The 14,913-nt window shown below is 36.7% G+C and overlaps 1 protein-coding gene across 1 annotated transcript in view; it reads left to right on the forward strand.

Moving 5' to 3' along the window:
• The first annotated feature begins 332 nt into the window (after positions 1 to 332).
• The window catches only part of LOC135204053 (uncharacterized), a 70,222-nt gene continuing 55,641 nt past the window's right edge, over positions 333 to 14,913 (forward strand). The window contains exons 1-2 of the mRNA XM_064234018.1: positions 333 to 493; positions 3,283 to 3,905. Coding sequence (XP_064090088.1) covers positions 3,405 to 3,905 — 501 coding nt within the window. The 5' untranslated portion in view covers positions 333 to 493; positions 3,283 to 3,404. The remainder of the gene's footprint in view (positions 494 to 3,282; positions 3,906 to 14,913) is intronic.

The raw sequence follows: 14,913 nt of genomic DNA on the forward strand, positions 1-14,913 counted from the left end.
GCACACGGCTGTATTTTCTGTCTTCCAAAAATAGTACTATATATGTGAGATTATATATATATATATATATATATATATATATATATATATATATATATATATAGTATATATATGTGTGTGTGTGTGTGCTTTATGCTTTCATCTTTTAAACGGACAACTGTCTAGCCTTTTCATCCCGAAAAACGTTCTAGAGAAATAAGACTTTTCTGCTAAATGGCTGAATACGGTTTAGAACGAAGATAATACGTAAGTGCTGCCTATCCTCCGTTTTCTATGCGTAAACTGGTCGAGAAGTCCCTTGACTCAACCTCGACTTGAAGCCTCACAGTCAGGGCGCAAGACTAGTGCCTCAGACAGCAGTGTGTGTGGACGTGTTTGAGTTCTTTTTGTTAGTGTTTTTATGTTTGATCGTTCCGTTGATTTTCTTTATTATGTGACTTTCGACTGTCTTCCCGAACTCCGCGTTGATAATGAGGAAATAAAGGCAGTTTGAGTGAGTATTAAGATTTCACTTTTTTTTTTTTTTTTTTTTTTTTGCACACTGAAGGTGATTTTGAAAGCGTTTTCTAGTCACGGGGTAGTCAAGTTTTGAGGAAAAATAAGAAATGGTTTATTGACAAAGCCAAGAAGCTGTTAGCCATAAAGCTTTGCTGTAGTGACAGCAGAGGGATGTAGCGCAGCCTCTCTCTCTCTCTCTCTCTCTCTCTCTCTCTCTCTCTCTCTCTCTCTCTCTCTCTGGGTTAACCTTCTAGTATTTCTCATTCTCCATTATTCCTTGCGTACAGTCTCATAAAAATAAATCATGATAATATTAAGGCAGGAGTAATAGTAACAGTAATAATTTTTATGTTTTCCCTTTACCTCCTTTCCTTAATCCAGCACCCAAGAATGCTGTTGCCAGGATGAGAATAAGCCTTTTTTGACGTAGACGTCTTCATAAAGAGATTGCTCACGTGACGTCATCATCTGTTTACAACGTCGTAGCGCCAGGCCAGGAAATGAGCACAAAACATTGTTGAAAAGTAATAGTGAACCGACTCCGTTTTTCAAAATGTCGTCTGAAAGTAATTGTGCAGAAACATGCGGCTCTACCGAGCTGTCGTTTTATATCTCTCCCGTCAAACGAGCGAGAGGAATGATAAATTACAGCTGTTATGAGTGACAGCTGCGACTCAAAAGAAAACACGAGACTTTCTGGTAGTCGTTAACTGACATGTCATTTTCAAAACAAAGGTCGTTTAATTCTAGGCTCTAATATTGTAAATCGTCTTTGCCGCTGCGTACCGTATTGCATACCGTCGAGAAAAATAGCAGACAATGATCACACTCTATATTATCAACTTTAAACCTCTGAAGCAAAGGCAAAACCTCCCGTGCAAAACAACTTCCGTATCATCAGCCGTTATACATTTCTACAGAGATGATCATTATCAGTAGACTGTCTACCTTTAAACTTACTGCATCTCTTAGCTCCATCCTGTAAATACTCTAGATTTTGCTGGATACTTTGTGGTTCTCGTACACATTTTAAGCTTCATAAGGGTCATCACCCTCTTGGTCTCTCTTTTTCTGCATCTTTGTTTTATTGTGTAATCATACATATAAACATGCCTTTGCAACCATAGCCATAGCTGTAATTCAACTTTAAACAACACAACAACTTCAAAAAATTAAGATAAACAATTGTGCCCATCATTTCTCACCACGTAACCAAACCACCTTAATATACTAGTCTGTTCTGGCGTTTCTGACTCCTTATAACATCCTCTCTCTGAAAAAAAAAAACCGAAATGTGGGCAAAGAAAAATTAAAGATGAAAATAGATAAGGAAAAGGGATGAATCAACAACAATTCAACTTTATCCATACGTAAACTGCATTCATGCACAGAAAAACAAAGATGATGATACATGTAACTTTAAGTTTTTGTATCAGCCTGTCTTGAACGTTTTGGTACCCTTATTTACAACATTTTGTGACAACGTAGCACCTTAACAGAATGTAGATGCCGGTTTAAAGGTAACTCATGGACAGCAGAGGCTGCTGTATAATATCCTAAAGACTGAACTCACACAAATGTGATCAGCATTAGGATCTTGGGGAACCAGGCAGATGGCTACTGATGACAAGAGGCAGACCTGTAGACCCCAACAAACAACAATTTCAAGCTCACAGAGATGTCATGGCATGATGCCAGTGGAAATGTATAAAGTCCTGAGCAAAAATGGAACTAGGGACTACCACAGTGGGACATCCAGGGGATATCTTTCAGCTACCATGACTACATCTTGATAATTAGGTACACCAGGTGCAAATGGACTGTCTTTGGTTAGAACGTAAGTTATAACCTACCACAACCAATTAACCACCATGTACATTACTATCGTTTGGGCTAACAGAGGTCATTTGTATTGCAATCAAATTACAATGTTTAGCAATTTTGCAGTCCTCTTCATGACTGACGACCCGTAATATCAAGTAAAAAAAAAAAGAATATTAAGTGAAAAGTTAGGTAGAGGGCAGAACTACTTAAGGGAAGAACATTATGGGTAAGGTTAAAAACATGATTGGAAGTTTTGCCAGAGCTATGTAAAAAACGAGAGACTAAGAAAAACACACAAGAGAGCAAATTGTAATTACCTATGCTGGGAAAAAGAAACAATCCATTCAGGCAACTACCATGCAGACAGATCAGTATTCTGATGACGGCAAAACAGAATATCGTTCGACATTAGAAATCCTTCAAGACAATAACTGGCACTCCATCTATCAAATCATATAGGATTTAAGTGGCCCAAAGAATTAAGTCAAAGGTAACACCAAGTACCTCACAAAATAATGCACAGTTTGGAAGCAAAGTACAGAATTGCCCAGTAAATACAGACAATTTTGTTGATGGTTGATATTCATTGCCTATGGCTACAACACTTGCTGATCCAGTCTAAGTTTTTGGTGAAGCTACCAACAATACATTGTCACATCTGGCTGGGTATATAACTGCAACTGAAAAAGAGCTCATCTGAAAAATATCGGACAGATAACAATGCCACAGTTGATGTAGGAGAAGACACTGCGCTGCTGATGAGCCCTCCGTGTAGGTGCATAGCCACTGTTGTGGAAGTTTTCTGCACAAGTTTTTCCCCCATTCAGCAATCAAAAGTATGAATGTGTAATCCTGTGCAGATGAGCTTAATGCCAATAGCCATTAACATTACTTTAGATTAGATCAATGAAAACTTTTAGAAATCAAGCTAATTTCCTTCTCGCTCTTCTTTCTTTACAGAAGCCTGCCAAACGTGAAGGACCATAATCTATTAAAAGGGCATGGAAAAACAAACCTCCTTAGATTTGGAAACAAACATTTTGATATAACTAAGGCGGTAATTAGCTTCCTCTGAAAACATCATGAATATCCCGGGATCTGGCCCCGATTCCAAGGCAAAATCACTCTTGCCTTTCTTCTCCTCCTTCCTGGGTTTCCTGGCGCTCTCACAAGCCCTTTCTTTCCTCCTCCTGTACCATCGCCTAGAGAGCGCCACGACCGAGCTCGAGGAAAGTCTGCTGCAAAGAGGCAAGAGGAAGGAATTCATCGCGAAGGAGGTGGAACTTCTGAGGGGACAAATCCTGGATTTTACGGAGAAGCAAAAGTTCCAGACCCTCCCCTTCCCAAGTCCTCTTGACCTGTCACCAACTCCAGCATCGGTCGAAGCTCTCCCGTCGTCGTCGTCGTCACCCGTCGTTTCTCCTTCGCCTTCCTTTCCGAACGAGGAGGAAGTCCTCTCCGATGTCCCCGGGAAAAACAGACGCCTAAAACGGAGTGCATTAGGCGCGGCCATTGGAATTAATGGAGGGGCCATTAGTCAACAAGATGCTGGTGTGGATGTACAGCTGGAAGGGCGCATTCAGGTACGACTTCGCTTTCCATTCGTCGAAATAATGATTTAATTGTCAAGGCACATGTCTTCTCGTTCATATTTGCTTTACTAGTTTCAACTGTTCATTCTTGTCGCACAATCAGATGTTTCAGCTGTTAATTCTTCACACAATATTCCTTTTGGTTACCTGACAATATGAGGATGTAGTTAATTTTTTCATAAGACTGACAAGGGAATAATAACCATGGAGAACATGTAAGTCTGTATTACATATATAATGATATTATTGGGAAAAAATTACTATTTTGGTGTGAGTTCATGACAGCAAACAATCTGATATTCTAAGAAAGCCATGATAACACATACATGTATGTATGTATGTATGTACGTATGTATTTGTGTGTGTGTTTGTTCTGTCTGTCTCTGTCTGCGTCAGTGTCAGTATGTACGCCAGGAATAAATCACAATAACATATTTCGTTTTATCACACCCCAACAAAACTGTTACTTTTCTCTTGCAACGGGAAATGCAGCAGAAATGTACACAAAGTCACTTCATGCGATGCAGACACAAAAGCAATAATAACATATCAAGGAAAGTGGTTAACAGAGTGAATTGGCGACTGTAATTTCGTACAGACTGGTTGTGCAACAATGAAGCTGTTTTGTACGCGAGAAATCATCTTGACACCATAATATTATGTGCTGAAGTCTTGATGACCTTTGTAGTTGCTATGTCGCGTGTACTGTTGTAGGAATAAAGTCGTCGATGCATTCGTGAAATGGTCGTCTGTCAATGAGCTTTTAAAACAGGAACAGCCAAACAAGCGATATAGTGAACATTTTCATGACCTAGGGACGTTTCGGCTTCAATACATTAAGGCATTTTCAACCTAAATAGAAGCAAAACACCAAAGCATAAATTATGTACTACTAAAGTACAATCAAAAGGAAGTTCACACTCGAGAATAAAATAAGAATTTAAAAAAGATATTTTCAAGACTACGTTACCATCAATAAAAACATATTATTAAAAAATTTATCAAACTCATATTATTCAGTGAATTACACTAGTCATCGAAACTAAATAAAAATAAGAATAATTCAAGGAAAGAGATAAAAAAAATTAAAATAACACACACCCCAATCATAGGAATATCCTGAATGAAGATAAAATAAAACAGGTACCTTAATCTTTTCTTTAAAAAGGTTCATATATTTTAGAAGAGTAATACAATAACTGTTTTCGAAAGTGGTTGTTGGTTGTCCCTCACTATTTCATACGGATTACCGAAAATCCATCATCCGAACGTACCTTTAAGACCAGTCGTTGCATCTTATAATACCCAGTCCAGCGAAATTCTTACTAGCCTGTTTTAAATGCTGCAGCAGACGCTACTTATTCTCTTGGAAAGTCATATGAATGAGTTAATTATTTCAGGAATTCGAATATACCAAGCATAAATTTTTCTATGCAGTTTTGATACTGAATCATTATTTAAGAACACACATCAACATGAAACAATTGAAATAGCAGTGAATGAAATGTATAAGGATGGGAACTCTTCCAGAAATTTACCTAGAAATAAATTTAAGTCACTTTTGGCGGCAACATGTAAAGCTACTTACTTCATGTTTAATAATGAGCTGTTTTACAAGTAGATAGGGTAGCAATGGGTAGCCGGATTTCATGCACTTTTGCTAATTTAATTTTAGGTTTTCATGAGGGGAAGTGGTTAAAATGTGGTTTTAGATTAAGCTAACCTTATGCCAGCAAGGGCTCTTGCTCACAGAGCAGCCCGTAGTGGTTAAAAGATTGCCCTTTACGTTTTAAATCTTTCCCATTAGCGCTTTGCAGCCGACACTATTTTAACATTTGAACATGAACACCAGGCTTACAGTTTTCATCATTACGTAAAAAACAAACATGAAAATATAAAACCGACTTCAGAAAAGGAGGAGACTAGGCTGCCATTTTTAGATATTTTCCTTGACAAATCCGAAAATTGCTTCTCTATTTTCAGAAAACCAACTCTCTCAGTATTAGGTTTGTGTTGTTTTCAACCACTGTCCAAACATTTTCGAATTAAATCCAACAGATACTTTAATTTACCGTGCGCATATTTTCAACTGTTTTATGAGGAAACTGAATTCTTCTTCAAATATTCTACAAATAATGAATACCCAACGATTTGGTCTACAAGCATTTTAGAATGTTTCTGGACTATGTTTATAGTTCTTACGGGCCAATCGGGACAGTCAGTAAACTATTTTATATTGAAAATTGCCTCGCATACGAAAGTACATCTTAGTTTAACCAGACCACTGAGCTGATTAACAGCTCTCCTAGGGCTGGCCCGAAGGATTAGATATTTTTTCGTGGCTAGGAACCAATTGGTCACCTAGCAACGGGGCCTACAGCTTTTTGTGAGATCCGAACCACATTATATCGAGAAATTAATTTCTATCACCAAAAATAAATTCCTCTGTGTCCGCGTTGGCAGAGCCGAGAGTCGAACTTTGGATCACCGGATCGGTAGCCAAGTGCGAAAACCACTCGTCCAACGCGGAACTCCTCGCATACGTAAATGACATAAGTAACTTAATATGGCATTGAAATACTTTTTGATAGATTTTATCATCATATTAATTTTGAATTGATTTTTAATAATGATTTTACATTAAATCCCTTTCTACCATTCAAAGACAAACTTTAAGATTCTTTGCGGTCTGGTATTACTTATTATCATACCCCAGTTGCCAAGTGGGGTATTTGCGTAGTTCCATAAAGGCCCCCAAGATTCTGTCAGCATGCGAGGATCAGTGATAAGACAGGCAGAGACCTAGCAGTCAAGCACTAGCCTATAATCTGTGAACAGTAGATGTAATCAAGCAAGCATACATATAAAGGATTTTAAAATTTTCGATTCTTGTTCAAAATTATCAGATTTACGGATTTTAGAATCAATATATATTCACATACTAAAGCCACAACTCAACCAAGATCAGTCTTCCCGTCCTTGTTCCATTATACACTGATTTTCCAGCCGCTCTTACTTTTCAGTTATCAGGTTGCACAATTTTTCTCCTTTTCTTTATTTTTGTGTTTGGTTTTATGGGTGTGTCTTTCAGATCTAGGTTTCATTATTTGTCATTTTTGTTTTCGCGTCTTGATTTTTATATTACTTAACTTAGTTTTAATGACTATCTGAATTGTATTAATTTAACCCATTATGTTTTTCCTTGAGTAGTACGCTTTTACTGATGGTAACGTAGTTCATAAAACAAAAATATTTTATTCCCCCGTGAGAACTTCCTTTAGACTGTAATTTTTTAGTATACAATTGTGATCGATAATGGCTTGATGTGTTGAAAGCGAAACGTCCCTATATAATAAAGATGTTCACTATAGCGCTTGTTAGGCTATTTCTAATGAGGGTCAGATTCCACACGAATTAATCTCTAGCAGTTTTTATTATTTATGAAATTATTTTTGATAGGTTATGATGTACCTGTACCTTAGGTGTTGCAGTTACAAGAAAGATCTTGCCTACCGCAAATGCTCTTGTACACTCCATCAATTTAAATTTCGAAATTCTTCCACTTTCCACTTTCCAACACATGAGATTTAGGGAATTCTTGTTCTCATCTATCGTTCTCTTCCTAGCTCGCGTATTGGCGATGGTGGCATTATATTCACTATATTTTAAAATGTAATAGAGTGAGAGTAGATTAGTGGTATTCAACTGCCTCAAAATGTTCTGCATATAAAAAAATGCCGGATAAATGGAAGAAATGTGTTACTGCAATCAGTGAAATGTTTAATACGTTTGGAACTAAAGCAAAAAATCGTTTGCAAGCGTTTTGAAATAACGTCCCAGTAAATGCCAATGGTAACACACGTGAAAAATGCAGTATTTGAAAACTTCATTTTCAAAATCTTAATGCTCAAAAGTGCTACAATAATATGACTACTGACAGTTTTTTTTGTTGTTCTGTGAAATAAAATTTTCTTGGAAATTTCAATAAATATATGAAAATGGGAATTTTTCTTCACTTGCAATTTCTACAGCAAAGTTAACTGTTCTGAGTATATATCATGAATGGCTATTCAAAGTGGCTAAAGCATTCTTCATCGTACTACGCCTAAAATCTACCTCTGCTTTAATGCTAAACAAAGACACGAAGCAGAAGTTATCGAGAATAAGGAAGATCGGAAATCTAATAGCTACTTCGAATAGTTAGTGATAAATATTATCTCGAAAAGCAATCCCTATTTTTCGATCGCATAACTTTTACTTTCCACAAAATTTACCAAATAAACTGGAGGAGAAAAGATACCAATTGCAGCATATTCCCTCTACATTTCGTAAATTGAACGGTAATTATTGCGCTCATAAATAACGCTGTGCCATTAGAAACTAATACGCTTAATAGCAAACTTTTCGGCAAACAAAAAAGTCAACCAATATGGAAGAAATTAAGCAAAGCTGGACTTGAGGGAACAACTACTATAAAGCAGTGAGAAGGCGCACAGGAATATTGTCTTTGTAAACCTTGCATACTCCCACACTTATATGAAAATGAAGGCAATGCTCTTGACAATTTACTGAGGATTATGTTCTTAACTTCATTTACGTGGCAAGCTAGAATTTATCATGGCGGAATTAAACGATAAATTGGTATTAGAGAGGTGTGCCAAGCGTTGGCTCTCTTGATTAACATAATACTATATTCGCTGACTTACTTTTTGTAATCATTTCCACTTACCTTTCGTCTTACAGCGTATTTCATATCATGTTTTTCTCATACGTATGATCCACTAACACAAAAACAAACATTTTTAATCACCATTTGCATATATCATCATCCAACTCAGCGCAGTGTCATAGTAGACAAGTATTGCCTTGAAAAGACATTTCTGTCACACTTCCTTTTCAAGAAATTTTTTTGATTCCTTGGTTATTTATTCTATTGTTGTTTTGGGATCTATAATACCATGTGTTCCAAGGTTATATGGGGACAATTCGGATAATAACCTTTTTTAATTTTAAGAATTTCAATATCGTTCTTTCACTCTGACTCGCAATATTGCAAGACCCTTCATAAAATTTTGCACCAAGAGCAGAATCGTTCTCCTCCGTCTCTTTCTTCCAGTCTCATTGTTTGAAACCTTCCTAGCATAAATCATCCCCCAACGCTGAAGTACCACACGGCTCCAACTCCGAAGAGAATTCCACCCCTCTTCCCTAACTCATTATTTTCAACACGGTGTCATTTTCGACCGACTATTTTTATCTTAGCAATCCTGACTTGCCGTCTCTTCTCCTGAAGGCTAAACTATCCCCAGCCGCCCCTCATTAACCAATCACAGGGGAGGAGACATGAATTTACCGAGGTAGAGATATGGGGTACGTGGGGGCCCCTACCCTCCGGTAACGGACAGGTAACATACGCGCTCATATTTATTGCCCTTCACATGGGTGATGAATGTCTGGCGTTTCGCGTGAGGAGGTAAGCAGAGAGAGAGAGAGAGAGAGAGAGAGAAGATAAGCAGAGAGAGAGAGAGAGAGAGAGAGGAGAGAGAGAGAGAGAGAGAGGCTAAAGTTTAAAGGTAAGGCTCGTAGTAACGCATTCATTTGAATAAAAAGACATTTGCAACCGGCTGTATATTTGCATACATGCATTTAAAGAAAATAAAAAGAGGACGGGTAGTTGAGACCAAGAAATTAAATTTCGGCAAGTTTCGTTGTTTCTGCAGAATGTAAAATGAAAAATTATACACACACACACACACACACACACATATATATATATATATAGTATATATATATATATATATATATATATATATATATTTATATATATATATAATTTTTCATTTTACATTCTGCAGAGACAATGAAACTTGCCGAATAATGTCATTTTCTCTCCAGAGGTAAAAGTATTCAACAGTAATGGCTAAATTCATACCAAAACTACTGAATCGTGGATTTCCCTTTCTGCAGAAAATTTCTACAATTTTAGACGCTTAATACAACTCACAGAAAGCTCATAAAACGTCACATGCCTGATCAACATACTGTTTCTCTCTCTCTCTCTCTCTCTCTCTCTCTCTCTCTCTCTCTTATTATGCATTTAATATATTTAACCGTGATTTTAATCTCGGTACTTATTAAAAAGGTATGATAGCTTGGTCGTGCGTCTAGGCACTGGCACATCCATTTCCTCTCTCTCTCTCTCTCTCTCTCTCCTCTCTCTCTCTCTCTCTCTCTCTCCACAACACTTCCCCCCCCCCCTCTCCATTATCTAAGACCATTAAATCAGACTCGTGAACTTACAAAAATACATTTATTTAAGAGCAAAGTATTGGCTAAATAAACTCAGGTTCTTAACAGAATGATTAAATGAAATGTTGAACCCAGACAACCTACTTCATATTTTTCCTACAATAACCCACATTATTTTAGTCATAAAACTGGGCAAGTCATAATACAGTCTCCATAGTAACGCTATGAAACATTAGTTAAGTTCCCATATCAATCCCCCTTTGTTTCGGATCAGTTCCCCTTTCTCAGAACCGCCTGTTAGAAGACAAGAGGACACCTCGATAAGTACAAGATTATGAATCAAATCAAAAGGTCAAAGGAAATAGAACATCTTTGAAATAAATATTCAAATACAATCAAGCCACACCTTTGGCTAAAAATAAGTATGCTTACCCATTCAACACAATATTCACATACACTTCTGAAAAAGTACTTTGGCAGAAGCCATCTTGGCTCAGCCGCCTCTGTAATGATCTCCCATCTTGGTTACCTTACTATCTCATTGTTCACGCCCAGGAAACTGCTCATAACCAGTTTCAGAAGGGACCTCTGCGACCGCCCATAGCGACAGGACGTGGCACTGAACTGCTCAGGCAGCAACTTTGACATCACGCCACCCAATAAGATACAATCAGCATTTCCTAAGCTGAGATGTCTTGTCACTTGGACCACTGTCTCTAAGGAGAAGCTAAACTGATGACCCCTACATTCTAGAAATGTCACAGCACATCACCTTACAACGGTTTCTTAAATTTATTATTAATACATCCCTCTTTTTATATAACACATATATATATAATATATATATATATATATATATATATACTATATATATCATATAACTACACATATATATATATATACTTACATATATAATATATAAAGTATATGTATGCATTTATATGAGATTATAAGTATACATATAGTACATATACATATATGTACAATACTTCTTTTTGTAGCTTTCATTTGTTTTTAAAGTAATGGGAATCGGGTGAGACTCTCTCAATTGCCATTTCTTCCAAAAGATAAAAGGCTTCAAAAAGAAGAGAAGTAGTACAGTATGTTTCCATACATGCTGGGAGTCCGTATGAAGAAAAATCCCAGTGACAACTTCATTCAATGTTTCGACAGTGATCCGAGAAACATACGAGCATCAGGAAAATCTGCACATTGTCCCTCGGAATTTAGTTTTCTGTAAAAGAAAACTATTGAGATGGCTTTGTCTGTCCGTCCATTCTTTTGCTGTCACCCCTTAGATCTTAAAAACTTCTGAGGGTAGAGGGCTGAAAATTGGTATGTTGACAATCCAACCTCCAATCATCAAACATACCAAATTGCAGTCCTCTAGCCTCAGTAGTTTTTATCTTATTGAAGGTCAAAGTTAGCCACCATCGTGCGTCTGGCATCGCTATACGACAGACCACCACCGGGCCGTGGCTGACAGTTTCATGGGTTGCGGCTCATACAGCATTATACGCTGTAAAGAAAACTGAATTGCGCCAAAGTTTCTTCGGCGCATTTTTTACTTGTTTATACTTGCAGGAAATATCTAAACTGTTTTACCCTGAGAGCTTAGAGAAACCTGAGAAACGTTTTGCCCTCAGAGTAATGAGAAACGTTTAAAGCGTTGTATAGTCAGAGCGCAGAGAAACGTTAAAAACGAATTAACCTGAGCTCAAGGAAACATTAAGAACGTTTTGCCCTTAAAGTTCAGAGAAAAACGTTAAGGAAATTAGACTCAGACTAGTTTAAGCCGTTTACCCTGAGATATCAAGAAAATGTTCAAACAGTTTTACCGTGAGATATCAAAGAAACGTTAAAACAGTTTGCCCTGAAATCTTAGAGAAAGTGAAAACCGTTTTTCCTGAGATATCAAAGAAAGTGAAAAACGTTTTTACTCTAAAGTTCAGAGGAACGTCTAAAACGTTGTATCAAAAAGGCTTAGAGAAAACTTTAAAAAACGAATTCCCCTGAGCTCAAAAAAACCTTAAAACCGAATTACTCAGGACTCAAAGAAACGTTTAAAACGTTTTATCCTGGAAACTCAAAGAAACGTTTAAATGAGAGGTGAAAGGCACTTTTCATTAGCTTTTCCGGGTCTTCCACACTCGAGGTCTACCCGTATACGTGGTCTGGCAAAGTTTTACCGCCTTTATTCGGGTTGATGTCAAATTTGAATATTAAAAATTCACCAGCTCTTCAAGCAGCACAAAATCAGGCGTCTGTTTAGTAATTCAGTGACCCTTAAAAGGAAATAAACTAAAACATCTATTGACTTCAACTCCCAATTAATTACTTCCCTTCGTTGACTTGTATTTTAAAACATATGTATGCATTTCAGATGTATTCCACATAGGGAAATGAAAATGGTTTATCTCAGAAAATTCCCAACAGTTTCGTCCTCCAATGGACCTCTTCTTGGAACGTTTATTAAGGAAAGAGATCAAGTTTACAGTGTATGTAGCCAAGAAAGGCCTAAAATTTTTAAACATACCGTTACCAAAAACTAGCAGTTTGAACTAAAAACTATTCAGCAGTAAAATAACAATAAAACAAGAATAGCAGTTGAACAAATAGTATTTTGGTATTTTTCATTTGTTCAACTACTATTCTTGTTTTACTGTTATTTTACTGCTGAATAGTTTGTAGCTCAAACTGCTAGTTTTTTGGTAACTGAATGTTTAAAAATTTTAGGCCTTTCTTGGCTACATACACTATAAACTTTATCTCTTTCCTTAATAAACACTCCAAGAAGAGGTCCATTGGAGGACGAAACTGTTGGGCATTTTCTGAGATAAACCATTTTTATTTTCCTATGTGGAATACAACTGAATTACCATATCTTCGTCCTTAAGAAGATTACCAGTATTATAAGTATGAATGCTGATGATGTTCTGGTGGTACCAACTGTTAAATTACAAAGAAAAGTGCTTTTCCGGTAACTAGAGGAAGGCATTATAACTAATGAATGGCCGTTATCCGATATCTTTATAAAGGTTTCTTTTGAGTAAGTACCGATCGCAAAATTTCAGGCTAAATAACAGATGCACTTAAGGAAAACTGGTTACTGACCTGCCATATGTAGGTTGATCTTCAGGTCTTTCCCCTGCTCTGATTTTAATAGGTGACAATTCTGTTTATGGTCTATTACTTCCGAACTATCCATTACTGAACTTCTAAGAGCCATGATTTCATGCGAATTCTGATTATGGAATTTTTTTTTAGACATATCATGGAACTATAAATATCTGTACGAAACGCCACACTGTTTTAAAAAAATATACTGCAAAATAGTCGGTTAAAAAATACTATTTCTCTCATGTGAATTTTACAATCTATGATTCGTTAATAATTAACGATTCATTCTGGTCGACTGACATAATTCTTATCGCGGGAATGTTGGGTCGACCAGACCTTTCAAACTGCAATGCTGTTTTGGTAATCAGTTCCACCATCTATATTGATGTTTATAACTGGCCTCCATTTATTCTCATTAAATATCTCATCGGTGAATAGTCACCCTCTCTAGCTTCCAAGCACTCCCCCTCTTACAAGCCAACAACTGTACGCATACATTACTCGCATTATCCTGATTTCTTTCATTACTCCATCCATAGTAGTATTTAAAAAAAAAAAAACTTAAGACATACCGAAACCTTCTCTCGACACTATTTTTCACTTTTATCCTCACACACTGTATATTCTCATTACCTTCCACTTGGCATCAGTATCAATTTTATCGTATGCTTATTGCAGTCCTTTATTCCCTTATTCATAAATCTTTGTTTCACGCATCTGAACTGACATCGTTTTCCTCTCTCAACACTCAGAGAAACCATACCTAATCCCTTCTATTCTCGCGTCAGTCGTCTCTGTCTTTCTTCAATCCTTTACATAAAACAACTCCAAAGAAAACAAATACTTAGAGGACATCTTCGCTGACAGGTCTATAAACACAGAAATGGATGGTTGGCGAATGGTTTAGTTAAAGTCGGCCTTCTGCCAGGAGGCCTGCTGAAGACCTGCGGTCTACGACCAAACAAAAGAAACAAGGAAATAAATAAATTCATGACGAAAAGGTAGATTGAAAAGCCTCGTTATAACAGTAGGCTATTCATAACTGATTTAGATTATGATGAGATTTTAATGTAATACATATAAATCAGCAGTTAAAGATAACGGTTTATCAATATCATGGAAGAAATTTTGGTAAGTTATAAATCGATGCTGTAATGGTAAAAGTAGATCTCTAAACAATGGTGAAGGATCGGTAACACTTCATTAATTAGACCATAAACAAAATCAGCATTCCTACGCGTAATCAGGTATATTAAGACGAATATCTAAATCTTTTCATGACGATTACTCTCATTAGTTCATGTTAAGGAATTCACTACTCAAACATCTTTACTGTAGCTAATAAACATATTAGTTTAGATGTGGATGTTATTTTTAAAATGAAATATTTTCTACCTATTTGCAGTTTGCATTCTGCTGTTAATTTTGGCTGTAACGTCTCACATTATACAATCTTTTCAGCCATATTGCTTATATCCGTGATTTTGTTACGCTACTGTCTTTTTTTTTTTTGTGGCCGCTAATTGTCTTTTGAACTCGAAACGTTTTTCACAACTTCTGCTGAAAAAACAATATCCCATATGCTGTACAGAGCCGAGCCTTCAATTTTAAAATTGCAGGAAAAATAGTT

Source organism: Macrobrachium nipponense, chromosome 44 (genome assembly GCF_015104395.2).
Source record: "Macrobrachium nipponense isolate FS-2020 chromosome 44, ASM1510439v2, whole genome shotgun sequence".
Classification (NCBI taxonomy): Eukaryota; Metazoa; Arthropoda; class Malacostraca; order Decapoda; family Palaemonidae; genus Macrobrachium; species Macrobrachium nipponense.